This window comes from Brassica rapa, chromosome A03, assembly GCF_000309985.2.
Source record: "Brassica rapa cultivar Chiifu-401-42 chromosome A03, CAAS_Brap_v3.01, whole genome shotgun sequence".
NCBI lineage: Eukaryota > Viridiplantae > Streptophyta > Magnoliopsida > Brassicales > Brassicaceae > Brassica > Brassica rapa.
In genome coordinates this window covers 25,555,391-25,573,973 of record NC_024797.2, presented here as the reverse complement: position 1 = coordinate 25,573,973, position 18,583 = coordinate 25,555,391, and the positions used below count along the sequence as shown (strand labels likewise).

The 18,583-nt window shown below is 36.6% G+C and overlaps 5 protein-coding genes and 1 pseudogene across 6 annotated transcripts in view; 3 read left to right on the top strand and 3 right to left on the bottom strand.

The window, feature by feature from the left end:
* The window catches only part of LOC103861069 (potassium transporter 9), a 645,946-nt gene that overhangs the window by 19,276 nt on the left and 608,087 nt on the right, over positions 1–18,583 (bottom strand). The gene's annotated exons all lie outside the window — the stretch shown is intronic.
* On the top strand, positions 2,138–4,602 carry LOC108871194 (uncharacterized mitochondrial protein AtMg00810-like). Its single transcript, XM_033286859.1, has one exon. The coding sequence runs from the start codon at positions 2,184–2,186 to the stop codon at positions 3,159–3,161; it is 978 nt and encodes a 325-aa protein (XP_033142750.1). The 5' UTR covers positions 2,138–2,183; the 3' UTR covers positions 3,162–4,602.
* On the top strand, positions 4,877–6,797 carry LOC103861274 (5'-adenylylsulfate reductase 3, chloroplastic). Its single transcript, XM_009138987.3, has 3 exons — positions 4,877–5,198; positions 5,294–5,429; positions 5,512–6,797. Exons 1-3 carry the CDS (start codon positions 4,964–4,966, stop codon positions 6,545–6,547), a joined length of 1,407 nt encoding a protein of 468 aa, XP_009137235.1. The 5' UTR covers positions 4,877–4,963; the 3' UTR covers positions 6,548–6,797.
* Positions 6,801–8,198, bottom strand: LOC103861273 (autophagy-related protein 8a). 2 transcript variants are annotated; one of them, XM_009138986.3, is made up of 6 exons: positions 8,012–8,198; positions 7,837–7,890; positions 7,482–7,537; positions 7,339–7,391; positions 7,135–7,253; positions 6,801–7,049 (listed from the first exon to the last, which is right to left on the bottom strand). In XM_009138986.3, the coding sequence occupies exons 2-6, from the start codon at positions 7,877–7,879 to the stop codon at positions 6,946–6,948; spliced, it is 375 nt and encodes a 124-aa protein (XP_009137234.1). In that variant the 5' UTR covers positions 7,880–7,890; positions 8,012–8,198; the 3' UTR covers positions 6,801–6,945. The 2 variants fall into 2 exon arrangements, with proteins under 2 accessions (XP_009137234.1, XP_033142758.1); XM_033286867.1 differs by lacking the exon at positions 8,012–8,198 and having other exon boundaries at positions 6,804–7,049; positions 7,837–7,909.
* LOC103861270 lies at positions 9,995–11,113 on the bottom strand. The gene is made up of 2 exons (XM_009138984.3): positions 11,023–11,113; positions 9,995–10,917 (listed from the first exon to the last, which is right to left on the bottom strand). The coding sequence occupies exon 2, from the start codon at positions 10,852–10,854 to the stop codon at positions 10,381–10,383; it is 474 nt and encodes a 157-aa protein (XP_009137232.1). The 5' UTR covers positions 10,855–10,917; positions 11,023–11,113; the 3' UTR covers positions 9,995–10,380.
* LOC103861268 lies at positions 13,169–18,538 on the top strand (annotated as a pseudogene).

The following is an 18,583-nucleotide window of genomic DNA, read 5'->3' as shown; positions in this document are numbered from 1 at the left end:
GGAAGAGGTTTTCAACAACAATTCTCAGGAGGTTCTGGATCAAACACAAACACAAGACCTACTTGTCAAATCTGTGGGAGATATGGTCACACTGCTGCTCGCTGCTACAATAGATTTGATCAGGATTTTCAAACACCAAACAACATTCACACCACTCTTGCTACAATGAAAGTCTCTGATCAAGGTCACCACTCAGGACATGAATGGTACCCGGACTCAGCCGCAACAGATCACATTACCAGCAACAGTGGACAACTCCAGTCCTCAGAACCTTACTTTGGAAATGATCAAGTCATGGTCGGTAATGGAGACTACTTACCAATCACCCATGTAGGCTCTATCGCTCTTCAAACACCCCAAGGTACCTTACCTCTTAATGATGTGTTGATCTGTCCTGGTATATCTAAGTCACTGTTGTCAGTTTCCAAGTTAACGTCTGACTATCCTTGTGAGTTCACCTTCGACTGTGATTCTGTATGTGTTAAGGACAAAACAACAAAGAGGGTGATAACTCAAGGACAAAGACTTAAAGATCTCTATGTGCTGAAGGACCTGCAGTTTCAAGCATTCTATTCAACCAGACAGCAAGCAGCGAGTGATGGTGTGTGTCATAAAAGGCTTGGTCATACAAATGCGGATGTTCTTCAGCATCTCTCCAGAAGTCTAGCAATAGTTATGAATAAGACAAGCTCACGTCTCTGTTGTGATGCTTGTCATTTAGGAAAGAGCTCCAAGCTTCCCTTTGTAGACTCTGTTTCTGTCTCCAGTCATCCATTAGAAAGGATTCATTGTGATTTGTCGGGACCTAGTCATGTGGTTTCATCCCAGTGGTTCAGATACTATGTCATTTTCATTGATAATTTTTCAAGATTCACTTGGTTTTATCCCCTCAAGCTCAAGTCTGACTTCTTTTCTATCTTTCTCCGGTTTCAAACAATGGTTGAGAACCAATACAAGCATCATATGCAACACTTGCAGACTTGTGGTATTAAGAAGCTTGTGTCCTGTCCCCACACTCCGCAGCAAAACGGCTTGGCAGAGAGGAAACATCGACACATAACTCACATAATTGAACTTGCGATCACAATGATGTTTGAGAGTAAAGTGCCACAACAGCTATGGGTGAAGGCGTTCTTCACTTCAGCATTTCTTGGTAACTTATTGCCATCATCTGTTCTCAAAGATAGAAAGAGTCCATATGAAGTGCTCAATGGAACAGCTCCGGTCTACACTTCACTAAGAGTTTTTGGGTGCAAATGTTATCCTTATCTCAGGCCATATATGAAGAATAAAATGGATCCAAAGTCACTTGTGTGTGTGTTCTTGGGATACAACAAAACATATAAGGGATATCGGTGCTTATATCCACCTACTGGAAGGTTTTCATCTCAAGACATGTCTTGTTTGATGAAAATCATTTTTCTTTTGGAGATATGTATAGTCGCTTTCACAAACAGTCAGATTCAACATTGTTAAATGCTTGGAGGAGTGTGAATCTGGTACAAGAAGAAGAATATAGAGAAGTTGAAGTAGTTGAAGATGATTTACCTTCGCTTGTCACAAGACAAGTGATAGTTCAAATGCCACCAAGTCTAGTGCCTCAGAATCAAAATGGTGAGGACTCAACAACTGAGACTGCATCAACCTCTTCTAATTCTCAGTCTGATACTGATAACGATGAAGCTGAACAGATAGTTCTACCAGTTCCAGCTGTGCAAAATCCTCATCCTATGACTACAAGAGCTAGAGCTGATATTATCAAACCAAACCCAAGATACGCAATGGTAATCATCAAAACAGACTGTCATGAGCCTAAAAGTGTCAAAGCAGCTTTGAAAGATCCAAGGTGGAACGGAGCAATGCAAGAAGAGACAAATAACATGGAAGAAACAGAGACATATGAATTGGTTCCACCAGAAGAAGATCAACACCCGGTTGGCTGTGGATGGGTTTACAAGATAAAACTAAATGCTGATGGTACAGTTTTGAAACCTAGAGCTCGTTTGGTTGCCAGAGGAAACGAACAAGAAGAAGGAGTTGATTTTTTGGAGACATTTAGTCCAGTTGTTAGAACCGCTACTATAAGGACAGTGTTACATGTTGTAGTTACAAAGAAATGGAAGATCAAGCAGCTTGATGTTCAAGATGCATTTCTTCATGGAGATCTAAAGTAGTCAGTGTATATGATGCATCCTCCTGGTTTTGAGGATCCAACGAGACCAGATCATGTGTGCAAGTTGAAGAAAGCCATCTATGGTCTTAAACAAGCACCAAGGGCTTGGTTTGATAAGTTTAGCACCTTCTTACTAGAGTTTGTGTTTCAGTGTAGCTTTCCAGACCCTTCTATGTTCATCTATCATAAAGATACATATGTTATTTATCTGTTACTATATGTAGATGATATGATTTTAACAGGAAACAACGAGATCTTGCTGACAGTTCTCCTTGAAAAGCTCAATTCAGTCTTCCGTATGAAGGACATCGGATCAATACACTACTTTCTTGGAATTCAAGTGCATCAGTGTAATGATGGTTTGTTCCTAAATCAGTCAAAGTATGCTCAAGATCTTCTAGTAACTGCTGGTATGAGAGACTGCTCACCCATACCTACTCCGCTCCAAATGAAGCCAGATAAACTTCCTGGTCATGATGAACTATTCCCTGAGACATCATACTTCAGAAGTCTTGCTGGTAAACTACAGTACCTAACTCTGACAAGACCTAATCTTCAATTTTCAGTCAACTACATATGCCAGAAGATGCATCAACCAAGTGTTTCAGATTTTAGTATACTAAAGCGAATCTTGCGTTATGTTAAGGGAACATTTGATATGGGGATCAGTATTAAAGGTCACACTGATTCTACTCTAATATGTTACAGTGATTCCGACTGGGCTGGATGCAAAGATACTCGTCGCTCAACTGGTGGATTATGTACAATGTTGGGAACTAATGTGATTTCATGGTCAGCTAAACGACATGATACTGTATCCAAGTCTTCCACAGAGGCAGAGTATCGAACGATGTCAGCAGCAACATCAGAGATAGTGTGGTTACAAAATCTACTGAAGATAATGGGATTACAGCAAAGAGTAACTCCTATGTTATTGTGCGACAATCTGTTTTTCAGTCTGCCTTACCGCCAATCCGATGTTTCATAAACGGACGAAGCATTTTGATGTCGATTACCATTATGTCAGAGAGAGGGTTGCAATGAAGGCTTTGGAGGTGAAACACATCCCCGCGACGATGCAAATTGCGGATGTATTTACCAAATCTTTGTCGCATGAATCATTTTTTAAATGGCGTAACAAACTTGGAGTCTCCGTGCCGTATACGCCAAGTATGAGGGGGAGTAAAGGCCATAATGATATTGGGCCTGTGTATAAAGCCCAAATGGAGGAAATGAAGAAGACCGTTATGTCTTTGTCGGCTTCAGAGAAATAAAGCAAGCATCTCTTACGTGAGTATGGTACGAACAGACCAGCTCACTGTGTCAAGACAAAGAACATATTTGAATGTTTGGACAGCTGTGCTGTAGTGGGTAGAGCTTAACCTAATTTTGATGAATGTATAAAAAGATGTAAAAAGCTAATCTTTGCCGTCAAGTTGAAAAAGTTAATAAAGAACAAGTTTTCATCTTTGTCTTGTCTATGTTTCTTGCCATTCACAATCTAAACTCCAAGCTACTATGCCGATAATATGGGACAACAACTGGTTTGTGGCATGACTTAAATGTGCATAAGAGCTTTTCCTTGTATGTTACTAAATCAATTCCTTTCTCGACATTTATTTATTTTTTGTAATGTGGCTTTCATATTTAGAGTTCGCAATGCTTTTTTCTTGACAAAATTACGAGTAGTTGAATTTTGTCACATGCACTGGAATGCTTAGGTAGGTGAAGCACGTAGTAGAATATGATTAAGTTGGTAAACAATTCCCACGATCCTTTATGGATTAAATGAGTCCTATTATACCTATATGGATGAACATGAAATCGACATTCAAAGAGTATTCGTGTATATATATTATCTTCTAATATTAGTTAAATATTTATATTGATCATTTAGCTCATAGTCCATTCTTATTTCAAACCTCATAAATGTGATAAATAATAGTACTGTGTTAGTTACATATTCATATCAATATACACAATGAACAGGTTGCTTTTGTTGAGTTTACGGAGGTAATTACCTCTTTAGTTAAAACTAAAATAGTTAATAATAAGGCCGGCTCCGAGGAAAGAAATGTTGATTGCCGGAGAGGATTGGCCTTATGATCCAGAGAGGAAAGCGATGAGGATTGAGGACGAATAGGAAATGTCATAAGTGCCACAGAATCTCAGCTGAGAAAAGAGAGAGGATTGCGAAGCTGATGCTGGAGATACCTCATATGCTTGTTGATTACCAGAAGAGAAGGTGGGAGAAAGAAGATGAAGGAAGAAGAGAAAGCTAAAAAAGACAAGTGATTTGATGAGATTTTGTTAATAAAGCTAATATCGTGTTTCGACATAAACCATAAATATATTATGATAATCTTATCAAACTAAGGCAGTAAGCTATATTTTCTTGTAAATTAGAAATTAGATAAATAATTAGTTCTTATCTTAATCAGATTTCTAGAATAAAATAAAATCTATAAATAGAATTTGAATAACAATTAGCGTCAAAAAATATGTTTCGTATTATCGAAAATGAGTTACATATTCGAGAAAAAAAGATTTGTGCGGCCATTGTTGACCAAGCTTCTGTACCACACGACCAAAACTGACGCAAGCAATGATAAAAAAGAGATGCCGCCACTTAAAATAAAAAAAGGTGTCCAGATTCAATGAACCTAGTTTCACCTGCTTCTTTTATAACCCCTCATTTGTTCAGACAGAGAGATCTCAAACCAAACAAAACAACACTTAGATCGTACAATTGTCTGAAAATTTTATAAAATAAATTTTGTTTTGTGTGAAATGGCACTAGCAATCAACGTTTCTTCATCTTCTTCTTCGATCTCAACCTCTAGCTTCCCTTCTTCAGACCTGAAAGCTCCACAAATCGGTTCGTTGAGGTTATCGGATCGAATTAATGTCTCATCTGCGTCTCTGAGTCTATCCGGGAAACGATCCTCGGTGAAAGCTCTGAACGTACAGTCAATCACAAAGGAATCCATGGTTCCTCCTCAAGCAGCATCCATGGTTGCTTCTGGTAAGTTATTTTAAATCGGATCTTGGTTTAGTTTTTGTTGGTTTAGTATATATATATATGCTAATGATCTTGTCCTCCTTTTTCTACAAAAACAGAGATTAGAGAGAAAGTAGATGTGATCGAAGTGGAAGACTTTGAGGAGCTAGCAAAGAAGCTAGAGACTGCTTCTCCTCTTGAAATCATGGACAAGGCTCTCGAAAATTTCGGAAACGACATTGCAATTGCGTTTAGGTAATAAATCATTATAATATTAAAACTTTTTTCAGTTAATAACGTTTTTTGCTAATTTATTTGTTGTTTTTTTTGTTATCAGTGGAGCTGAAGACGTTGCTCTCATTGAGTATGCTCATTTAACAGGAAGACCTTACAGGGTATTCAGCTTAGACACAGGGAGATTGAATCCAGAAACATACAGACTCTTCGACACCGTGGAGAAACACTACGGTATTCGAATCGAGTACATGTTTCCTGACGCTGTTGAGGTCCAAGCTTTGGTTAGAAGCAAAGGTCTGTTCTCTTTCTACGAAGACGGTCACCAAGAGTGTTGCCGTATCCGAAAAGTGAGACCGTTGAGACGTGCTTTAAAAGGTTTACGCGCTTGGATCACGGGACAAAGAAAAGATCAATCACCAGGGACAAGATCAGAGATCCCTGTGGTTCAGGTTGATCCAGTTTTCGAAGGACTAGACGGTGGAGCTGGTAGCTTGGTGAAGTGGAACCCCGTTGCGAACGTTGAAGGGAACGATGTTTGGAGCTTTTTGAGGACTATGGATGTTCCCGTCAACACGCTGCACGCTGCGGGGTATGTTTCCATAGGGTGCGAGCCGTGCACGAGAGCGGTTTTGCCAGGTCAGCACGAGAGAGAAGGGAGGTGGTGGTGGGAAGACGCTAAGGCGAAAGAGTGTGGGCTTCACAAAGGGAACATCAAAGAGAGTAGCAACGGAAACAACGCAGCGGTTAATGGCAATGGGACAACGTCAACGGTCGATGATATTTTCAAAAGCGAGAACGTTGTGAGCTTGAGCAGGCAAGGGATTGAGAATCTGATGAAGCTTGAGAACAGGAAGGAGGCGTGGATCGTTGTGCTTTACGCGCCTTGGTGCCCGTTTTGCCAAGCGATGGAGGCTTCGTTTGATGAGTTGGCGGATAAGTTGAGGGGAGGAGATGGCGTGAAGGTGGCTAAGTTTAGAGCTGATGGTGACCAGAAGGAGTTTGCTAAGAGTGAGTTGCAGCTAGGGAGCTTTCCGACGATACTTGTGTTCCCGAAGAACTCTTCAAGACCTATCAAGTATCCATCTGAGAAGAGGGATGTTGATTCTTTGACATCTTTCTTGAATCTTGTTAGGTAAAAACTGCTAAAAATCCGTCGACTTTTCGATGTGAAAGAGATGAGTTAAAGAACCATTCAGTCTTGTTCCAGAATGCTAGAACAGATGAAGATCATGAGATCGTCTACTGAATGTATAGTTGTGGTTAAAATGTTTGCTTTTGTGCTTATATTTTGTTTACCAAACTTTTCATTTTGTACTATGTTTGCTTATATGATTATGTAAACAAGTTTTCCAACATGACTTTTAATATTGGAGTACAAAAGAATGTTTTAAAAAAAAAAAGAGTTTCTAAATATTATAAATCCAAAACATGAAAAGCAAAGCAAAAGCCAGAGAAGTAGGAAGAGGAATGTACATCTTATCTTCCTAGTTTATGTATATACATCATCAAAGTCATGAAAAGATCAAAGTTTAATTCAATGAGCAATAAGAGATCCAAAAGTGTTCTCTCCACTGTAAGTCATGTAGAGGAACCCATCTTCATCTTTGTGCTCTTCATAGATTGCAGACATCAATGCAGCTGGTAATTAATAAACAAGAGACATGAGACTTTTAAAAATTACTTTGATCATGAATGTTATTAAGTCTTGAAAGAGTCCACTTACCAGTTGGAGGCAATGTGTTTTTGACAAAGACAAAGATTGCTTTCTCAGCACCAAGCTTGATTCTTTTGCGAACCACGTAAACAAATTGACCAACGGTTAGGTCTGCTGGGACGAGATACCTAAGCAAACAATATTTGTGTGTTGATTATTAAGCATACATAATCTTCAGGATTAGAGAGAAGATGAACTAAGCAAATAACTTACTTCTTCTTGTCAATATCAGGAACATCACTTTGTCCAGCCTTTTCAACAATCACCTATACAATATAAGTTTCTAAGATTAGAACAATGCTTAACCAAAATTAGTAAAAGAATATTATGTTTAAGTTAATCAAGTGAGAGCGTACAGGGACTCTGTCAGGGTACTTCTCTCTGATTCGAGTAGCTTCACCCATCCTTGCTTCTGATTTAACAAAATAACAAAGCAAAAAATCAAACCACATTAGAATAAATCTGGCGTTTAGAGAATAACTAGGCTTTGGTTTAGTCTTAATTAGTATTACTAGGAAGCAAGAAAGAACACAAACAGAGAGAGAGGAATAAAAATCATATGCAAAAGTTGAACCAAAACAAGGTTCTGTAAAATTTACCGACAAAACTAAACGACCTGAAGCTTATGTTCTGTAACTTAAAAACTCAGAAACTTATGTTCGGTAATAAAAGAACTTAAGAAACAAAAACGAGAGGATCTGAGGAACTAACCGAGAGGATGAGAAAGCTTGAAGGAACTCTTAGCCATGGCCATTCGATCTGACTCTGGAAATTTCAAACACGCAAAGATCATAATCTCGAGATTTATAAAACACGATCTATGATTAAACTCGACCTTATGCGAGATCAAGAAATTAATAAACAGAGAACAACCCTAGAAACATACCCGAAGAAGAAACTGTATGCGATTCGTCGAAACTTAGGGTTCTGCTGGAGAAAAAACGATTTGATAAGGATAAGAAGTCAATATCAAAAGAGGCTAAAGAGTATTAAAACTAAACCAAAAAGTAAATAATTGATTTAGGGCTTTCTAAAAGGGTTGCCTACACGGAACCGTTACTTCCACTGTTTGTGGAATCGTTAACCACTTGGCTCTTAGTATTTTGATAGTTGATTGGACGACAAGCAATCTCTTACACCTGTCTTACATCAGCACCGTGGAATTATTTCGAGCCTTTTGGGCTCAAGTGGGCCTTATTATTCGGTTAGTTGTATAGCTTCTCATATATTTCATAGTGTTAAGCTAATGGCACAATTGTCATCACAGAAACAAAATTTTAACTTTCGGAAGAGTCAATTATAGAATAAATAAATCATGTATAAAGAATGTTGGTTTTGGGTATATATCAATGAAACAATGGCCTTCACGTAACGGGGTTGCTGGTTGCTGCTACTTTTTTTTGGGTAAAAATAGTTGCTGCTACTTGCTAGCAAAGCTGACTCTAAGTGAGAATGTAGATAGGATCGAAGTACAGAAACTAAACTGAATTTTACTTGAAGTAAAGAAAAATTTGTTGAAGATTGAAAAAACTAATTATGTTTATAACCTCGTATCTATATTATTAAAAGAGAAGTACTCATCAAAAATACCCCTTAGATTTTAAATTTAATTACACTTTCATGCCATTGAGAATTAAATTGAATTTTCTATTTTAATGTTTTTCTTTTTCAGTTAGATTAATGTGTTTTCCTCAAATAAATTTGAGTTAAATGTAATTAAATCAACTTTAAAATCCATCTATATTAACAAACTATTGAAACAAATATTAACAAACTATTGAAACAACCTAAACTATGAAAAATAATTTAGTAGCTAGCTTCCACGCTTTTGGTCTTATAATATGTATACATTACCATATATAAACAAAATTAATGCTTATTACTATAACTTACCAATAAAATATTATGCATATATATTAGCTGTGATTCACTTATGTTTTAAACTTCCTTATTATAAACTTTTTGGAATATTATCATTAATTTTTTTTAATAAAAAATGAATATTCCAGCATTACCAGTTTCATATTTTGAATATAAAATTAATTTTATTCTCATGGTTTTAGCTAAATAGACGGGTCAATTTATATCCCGTCCAATTGGGGTTTTAGAATAGTTGTAACTCATTTTTAGTTTGACCCAAACGCATAATATACTAATAATACATTTTAATTATACAATTAAATATGAAAGAAATATCAATATAAATTTGATCCAACATAGTATATATATATATATATATAATATATATATATATATATATATGTATTCACATCCAATCTTTTTGTATAGTTACATAACTGCTCCAACACACATTTAATAAATATATATATAACACAATACATTAACAAAATATATGATATATGATTATGATATACATAAATCGTTACATAAACAACAGTGCGGTCACACGAGTCAAGCTCTAGTGTTTTGTTAATAGAATGAACAAACTAAACCAATGCCCAACCATAGTGCAGTTAATAATATATTAGTTTGAAATAAATATTGGGAACCCAATAAATATTAGTGCCTTATTAAAGTAAAAACATTCTGAAAGTGATTTGTAAGAGAAATTAAACAAATTTCAAATATTTTAAAACATATTTAGAAAAATAAACAGATTTCAAACAAAACAAAATGATTTTCAGCTGTGAGAGAATTTCAAACTAAATATCCAAAACTAAAACCTGAAATGGGTAAAAGATACCCATCACCTAGCAACACCATCTCTACTTGATAGGACTTATACAGCAATGAAAAGGGAAAGCTAATGAGCAATATGGCACGAGCCCTTAATCTTATGTCGGACCAAAAATGATAGTATCATCACCAACATTTTCTCCTTGATCGAGCACAGCAAATGGCGAGTAGATCGAGGGGTTCTCAAAATTCATTATCAAAGGTTCCAAAGGATATGCCATTTTCCGAAAATTAAAATCTTAAGCTTATTAATACAAACTCAAGACAACATAAGAAAAAATGATATGGGTCCCATGCATGGGCTTGACAAGTCATCCTCATCGTCATCATACTTATCTAAAAACTCTAAAAACCTAACAACAAAAAACAAGAAAGAGAACTCAACCATATTGGTATAGTCATGATTCCCTACATGATGATAACGACAATAACATTGCATTTTTAAATAAATCATGTGGATACCATAAAGTTTAGGTTTAAATTCATGATAATGAGATGGTATGGTGGGGGTAAAGAGAGTTACGAGATATTGATCATGCTCTCCATACCATGACATAACTATGGTGGCGATGATGTGGATGTGACGTTCGATTCCAAGAAGCCTGTCTTGGTTAAGACAGCATTTCTTGTTTTGCTGAGATCTCTTCCTTTGAGTGTTCTTCCAATTCCTTCACACATGGAGAAAGATGAGATCTGCGTTCTTGCAAGTCTTTTTGCCACCAGTTCATGTGGAGGAACCATTGAGTCTTCATCATCATCTTCATCATGAGTGGCCCACGAATGCAAATGGTTGCTTCTTGTGCTCTTCTTCGTATTCCCATAAATCTTGGACCAGTCAGGAACATTCATTGGAGCAGATGACTGTTTTTCCCCCGAGACCTCCTTGCCCTTAGGAATGTACCTTGCAGAAGATGAAGAAGCGGCTGAGAAGAGATTGCTACTTTTGGAAATTCTCATTTGAGGACCTTGAGTTTCCTTTTCTCTCAAAACTGACCACACATCTTCTTCTTGAAACTCTTCTCCCCCTTCCATTGTCACTCAAGAAAACCCTACTGAATTTCTTCTTCTAGCTGCAACTAAGTGGTATTCTTCCTCCTGAATCAATGAGAATACTCCAACATTTTATCTTAAAACCAAAAGAAAGAACAAATAGAGATAGAGAGAGAGAGAGAGAGAGAGAGAGAGACAGTAGTAAATTACCTGAGAAAAGCAGAGGAAGATTCAGTGAAAATGTGAGATGTATAAAAATGTGAACCATAAACAACATTAAACAATCTCTCTTTGCTGGCAAATGAGAGACATGTAGGCATTGATTGCTTCAAGGGAATCAAAAGCCTCCACAATAGGCAGAGGATTCATAAAGATCCAAAACTGTAATAATTTCGTACTTTTTTGGGGTGCCATAACTATGAATTAAATATATAATAAATAAAATAATTAAAAGGTTTAGATCATAGAGGAGTGGTAGCCTTTGGTACTATTTCTACTAAGACCTGCCAAAATTATTGATAGAGTCTGATTCATGCAAGAAGACAAAGAAACTGTACTATATGAAAAGACTTGCTTTATCTCAATCTTTTTCCTAACCCACATTGTACTCTCTAATCATTTTTTAGCTATACAGATTTTGTTAGGAATTAAAGAGGAAATATCAAATATGTAAAATTCTCTCCAAAAAGAACTTGTGAGCATTCTATATTATCCTTTTTTAGAATCTTTGCTTAATTGTTTCATTTAAACTAAGTTTATAAGATTCTTGGTTTTCTATTGTGAAGTACGTATTATTATTGAAAATGTGTTCTAGAAAGTTACTCTATAGTAGTATTTATCACACCAAAAATCTGAATCCCGTGTTCGTACACACGTAAATACATCAAACTTTTTGGTGGGGCAAGAATCAAATTGATTTGTAGTTTCTGAAAATCAATTTGTTAGTCTATCCAATCAAACGCTTCGTGGGTCTCCTCACAAGGGATGTTATTCGAAAGCACGATGTATGGAAAAGTGTAGTTTTCATATAACACCTCTAAGTTGTGAAAGTTTCTTATTTAACCTCTCCAATTTTAAAAGATATATGTACCCTAACTTGTAAAGGACCTCGAGCCGAACTTAAGAAAAAACCTCAAAGAACTTAACCGTTTGGCCAAAAAAACAATTGTTCCTTACAAAGCTCATGACTTCATGTACATTGAAAGTGTAGAAACTGTGAAATTAGAATGATATGTTGGAATATATGAGGCTTTAACCGTTTGGCTGTAGATTCGAGTTGTGGACGATGGCTTTTTTAGCTGATGAGTTTTGAGTTGTAACATGAAATTATCAATCTACAAGAGAAGAACAAAAGTGCAGAATGTGTTGAACATGAGACGGTATTGGGACCTCTTTCTCGATCGGCCGCATGTGACGATGGTTCTAGCTATACTCTTTTGAGTTATTCACTCCAATCACACTGGTGACATGCTGACATAGTTCAAAATTCAAATGACTACATCAATTTGGGTTTTTTTTTTTGAGCAACCATCTTTCATTCATTTATAAATTAAAGATTGGGCTAGGCCCAAGAGAAATTCATATTACAAAGAGTAGCTTTTGTCAATAGATCCGCTGGTTCATTAAGCTCTCTTGAGGTAAAGGAAAAAACGCATAAATTAAACAGAGATAACAAAGCTCAGATATCCGATATAACTCCATGGAGGATCTTTGGTTTGATGATCGAAGTTATGGCTCGAACGAGCATAAGAGAATCTGATCGAAGCCAGATTTGGGAGTAGCCAAGATGAATGGCGTGTTGAAGAGCAGATCGGATCCCTAAGACTTCAGCCAAGAGAGCCGACTACATTTTCAATTTGGGTTTATTTATATGGGCTTTGTTCAGTCTCATTTAATGTTGATTCTTTATTACATTAACTTGTGGGCTTTTCATTTGAAACAGAAACTGGATCTGAGAAGATCTGTAAAAGTAAAACACACTATTTTATAATCTCCTACATTTAATAGAACGATTTTAATATTAGGAAAAAACAAATGCAGGATTTAAAGTGGTAATAAAAGGTGAATAAATTATAAATATATAAACAAATCTCATTTTCATTTAGTACTTTTTTAAATATTTAGTTTCATGTTGATGTGCATTTTTTCTGTGTTAGTGTAAGATTATCATTGTGTGATGTTGGGTTTGAATACAAATGTGTCCTGCAAATATATGTTTGTTCATATGTATGTCCATTATATAATTATTCACTCCTTCTATTCCTTAATAAAACAAACGAAAACAAAAATGACTGCAATCCCAAGTCAATTAAATTAAGTCTCCATTCAACATAACCTACTTTTTGTAAAGTTCTACAAGAAAAATGATGGGGTTGCAGCCGAGGATGAAGCTTCCTGAGAAGATTGATCTCTTTGCTGTGAAATTTCAAGTGTGACCTCATCAATTTTGATGTAGAGACATATTGATATAGATCACTACTTTCCTTGAAGATGCTTCTGTTCTTCCTTTGCCTTTTTCCTTCTTTGAATAGGATGCCCAAAGAGCATTCAACCTTGACCGGTGAAATTATTTTCCACAAAGTCTCTCTCAGTCCCCCGACGGAGTCAACGTTTTATGTCGCTTTGCTCAATTACACAAAAAGCGTAACTGCTCCACAACTCTATGTACCAACCTCACTGATCCTTTCTCCACTACCACACAAATGGATTTATCTATTTTCCTTAACATCGTTGCTGCTGCAATAGGCTTCTTCTTCATTTTACGAAAACTCAGATCCCATCAAGAAAACAAAGAATTCGATTTGTCTTCTTTAACTATTTTGTCAGTTAATCCTCGATCTTTCTATTCGTCTTCTTTGTCTCCATCATCACCACCATCTTCTTTATCTATTTCATCAGTTCCTCGATCTTCTTCCTCTCAAGTCTGGATACACGATGTCTTTCTGAGCTTCCGGGGGGAAGATGTCCGCAATAACTTTCTTAGTCACATTCAGAAGGAGTTTAAAAGAAAGGGAATCACATATTTCAACGATAATGGGATCAAGAGAGGAGAATCCATCGCTCCCGAACTCATACGGGGGATTAGAGGATCTAAGATTGTGATCGTCTTGCTCTCAAGGAACTATGGTTCTTCAAAGTGGTGTCTTGAGGAGTTGGTGGAGATCATGAAGTGCAGGGAAGAGCTGAAGCAAACTGTGATGGCTATTTTCTGTAAAGTAGATCCATCTGATGTAAAGAAGCTGACCGGAGACTTTGGCAAGGTTTTCAGAAAAACGTGTGAGGGTCAAACTAAGGAGGACATTTGGAGATGGAAACAAGTTTGGAGAAGGTGGCCACAGTAGCTGGTTACCATTCAAGCAACTGGTTTTGTCTTCATGCTTTTTACTTGCTATCTTTTACATACATCCAAAATATAATATGTATATATTGAGAAATACAAAATTCAAAGAAGAGTTTCGATATAACATGATTTATATGGTTTCAAAAACATCACAGTTCCGATGACTCATCTCCTTCTATAATTATAGAAGCGGAAGAAGTTATTGCATTTTAAAAAAGAAATTTAGGGTCTCGGTGATAATTTAAGAAAACAAAATGTGAAATGTTTTAGTTAACAAAATGTGAAAGTTTGTTAGTTCGTTTTTTATTGAAAGTTTTCTATATATGTACAAATAATTTGCTTAATTTTTATACAACTTTAAATTAAAAAAAAACCCTTGATCATTTATTTATCAATTTTGTTTTTGATTATGTATTGTAAATTTTCAAATGATGTATTCATCTTTGTGTATGATCTTTTCTCTTGTTAGGGATGATGAAGCATCAATGGTCGAAGAAATCGCCACTGATGTTTCGAATGACCTTATTAATTTTGTGATATCAAGTGATTTCGAAGGTTTTGCTGGGATGGAAGCTCATATGAAAAAGATGGAGCCGTTCTTACTCCTAGGCTCCAATGAAGTGAGGATAATAGGGATTTGGGGTCCTTCTGGAATTGGTAAGAGCACCATCGCCAGAGTTCTATTTAGCCAGCACTCTCATGAGTTCCAGCTTAGTGTCTTCATGGAGAATATCAAAAGACGTTCTCCAAGACCTTGTTCCGATGAATATAGCGCGAAACTGAAATTACAGGAAGAGTTCTTATCTAAAATAATCAACCAGGAGGATGTCAAGATTCATCATTTAGGAGTTGCGCCAGACAGGTTAAAAGACAAGAGAGTGCTTGTGGTTCTCGATGATGTAGACCATTTGATGCAACTAGATGCTATGGCGAAAGACCATAGCTGGTTTGGTCCTGGAAGTCGGATTATTGTCACAACACAAGATAAAAAAATCTTGACTGCACATGGGATCAACCATATTTACAAGGTTGAGTATCCAGGTTTCAGTGAGGCTTTTGAAATCTTCTGCATGTATGCTTTTGGTCAAAAGTCCCCATACGATGGCTTCGAGAAACTTGCTTGGGAAGTTAAAGAATTTGCCGGTGATCTCCCTCTGGGACTAAAGGTAATGGGATCTTATTTCAAAGGAATGCTCAAGCATGAGTGGGAAGAGGAACTACCAAGGTTAAGTGCTAGACTTGATGGAGAAATAGAAAGTAGTTTAAAGCTACGTTATGATGCCTTATCTGTTGATACTCAAGATTTATTTCTTCATTTAGCTTGCTTTTTCAACAATGAGCGGATTGAGAAAGTGGAAGAGTATCTTGCAAGGAATATTGTCGGTGTGAAAGGTCAGCTCCGTGTCTTAGCTGAGAAATCTTTCATATCCGTTGTTGGGGGATGTATAAAGATCCATGATTTGCTTGCACGTTTGGGTAGAGAAATTGTTCGTAAACAATGCATTCACGAACCTGGGCAGCGTCAGTTTTTGGTTGATGTTGGAGATATATGCCAAGTACTACAAAATGATACACTAGTAAGTTTTTCCTATTAGTCATTCAATGCGTTTCTCCCTACAAAATTTTATAGGAAAATAATTGGGTTCTTTTGCAGGGTAGTCGAAGTGTTATAGGCATAGATTTGAAGCTTTTAGAGTTGGAGACGGAGTTGAAAATAAGTGACAGGGCCTTTGAAAGAATGTCCAATGTTCAATTCTTAAGACTTTTGCATTCTGATTCTGATTTAGAATCTGGTTCTGGTTCTGATTCTGGACGTCCCAAGCAGACATGTCATCACATCATAGATCTAATGACATGTCTGCCTCCAAATCTTAAACTTTTGCATTGGGATTTTTTTCCGATGACATGTCTGCCTTCTAATTTTATTTCGGAGTTCCTGGTGGAAATAGCCTTGCGTAAAAGCAACTACCTTGAGAAATTGTGGAAAGGAAATAAAGTAAGTAAACATATTTATATATATCTAAGACTTTGTGTTACTTCAGTATTATTCGAATCTATAATTTGTCCGCCTGTACATTAGCTGAAAAGAAAAAAAATGATCTAATTGGAATGTCTTCTTTTTATTGATGTTTTTCTTTTCTGTACAGACGATTAGAAATCTCAAATGGATGTATTTGTCGGATTCCAAAAATCTAAAGGAGCTTCCTGATCTCTCAACTGCCACTAGTCTCCAAGAATTGAATCTTCATGGTTGCTCAAATCTAGCGGAGCTCCCTATTTCTATTGGAAATGTTATCAGTCTCCGAAGATTAAATCTTAGTCATTGTTCAAGTCTAGTGGGGTTTCCTTCTTCTATCTGGAATCTTGTTGATCTTGGAAAATTGGATTTTAGTCATTGCTCAAGTCTAGTGAGACTTCCATCTTCATCTGGGAATGCTATAATTAAACTCAAAGTATTGGATCTTAGTGGATGTACAAGCCTGATGGAACTCCCCTCTTCTATGGAAAATGCCACTGATCTCGAGGAACTGAATCTCACGGGATGCTTACATCTAGCTAAGCTCCCATCCTCTATTGGTAATCTCAAGAAATTGTATCTCAAAGATTGCTCAAGTTTGGTGGAGCTTCCATCTTCTGTTAGAAATTCCATTAATCTTAAGGATTTTACTTTTAATGGTTGCTCAAATCTCGTGGAGCTCCCTTTCTATCTTGGTAATGCCACTGATCTCAAAAAAATTGATTTGAGTGGATGCTCAAGTCTACGGGAGCTTCCCTCTTCTATTGGAAATATGACTAATCTCATGCATTTGTATCTGGATGAATGCTCAAGTCTACTGGAGCTCCCCTCTTCTATTGGAAGTATGACTAGTCTCTTGTATTTGTATCTCAATGAATGCTCAAGTCTTGTGGAGCTCCCGTCTTCTATTGGAAATATAAATAATCTCATGAAGTTACATCTTAATGGATGCTCAAGCCTTGTGGAACTCCCATCTTCTATTGGAAATATGAATAATCTCGGGAACTTGGATCTTAATGGATGCGCAAGTCTTGTGGAACTCCCATCTTCTATTGGAAATATAAATCATCTCAGGAAGTTGTCTCTTAATGGATGCTCAAGTCTAGTGGAGGTCCCATCTTCTATTGGACATATGAAGCATCTCAGGAAGTTGTATCTCGAAAGATGCTCAAAGCTAACGGCCCTTCCGATCAACATCAACATGAAATCTCTTGGTAAACTTATTCTCACTGACAGCTCCTCATTGAAATGCGTTCCGGAGATTTCCACAAACATCAGCGTTCTAAAGCTCACTGGAACTTCAATAGAAGAATTACCTCGATCAATAATGTCATGGCCTCGTCTTCGTGAGTTACACTTGAGCGACACAAGAATACAAGAAATTGCTCCATGGGTCAAGGAAAGGTCTAGTCTACGTGAACTTGTAATCAAGGGATGCACGAAGCTGGTTTCTCTTCTGCAGCTTCCGGACTCCTTAAAGTTTCTAGTCGCAGACAATTGTGGGTCCCTCGAGAGACTGGATTGCTCTTTTTACAAGACAAAGTTTCATGGGATCAGCTTTGTTAACTGCTTTGGACTGAATCAAGAAGCAAGAGAGATTATCATCAACACATGGACAAGAGACTTTGCAATTTTTCCAGGAGAAACAATGCCTACATATTTCATTTACCGAGCCACCAGGAGTTCCCTGTCAATGACGTGGAATGGATTAGATACACAGTACTTTCCTACGTCCTTGAGATTTAAAGCTTGCCTCTTGCTGGTTTATAAGGGTGACGTAGATGCTGGTGATTGGTGCTGGCCTGATATATCTTATTGCATCAAGGACAAACTGAATGGCGTTAAATCTGGTTATGTAGCTTATGCTTATTCATGGCACCGCTCTTCTCCAACTTCAAAGGAGCATCTACTGGTATTCAAAATTGAAGAAAAAGTGGGCTCCCCCGAATTAGCCTTTGAGTTCAGATCCCATGACAAAAATTGGGAGATTGAGGAATGCGGGCTACGTCCTCTGGAGAGTTGGAAACAATTGCTTTGGAATCCTTGGCTCCCTCACGTTCATGGAAGCTGAGATAAAAACAAATCACATTTTCATTAATAACTTGTAACAAAAAAACAAATCTTCATCTTTAGCACTCTGGTTGGCTCTCAAAAATCAATTTTATATATTAAAACAGAAGTCACAATCTTGATTCATCTGTGATTTAAAAAAAAAATGGATCTAATGTACTTATTCCTAGAAAATCATGTTACATTTAAAAATTAAACAAAAAATAAATATTTAATTATTTACTCGATAATATAAATCTATGAAGCGAAAAGTTTAATTTTTTAAAAACTTTCTAAATTTGTGAAATGTTACAATATCTTCGAATATGACAATAAAACAATATTTTACTAATTTTTATATGCAT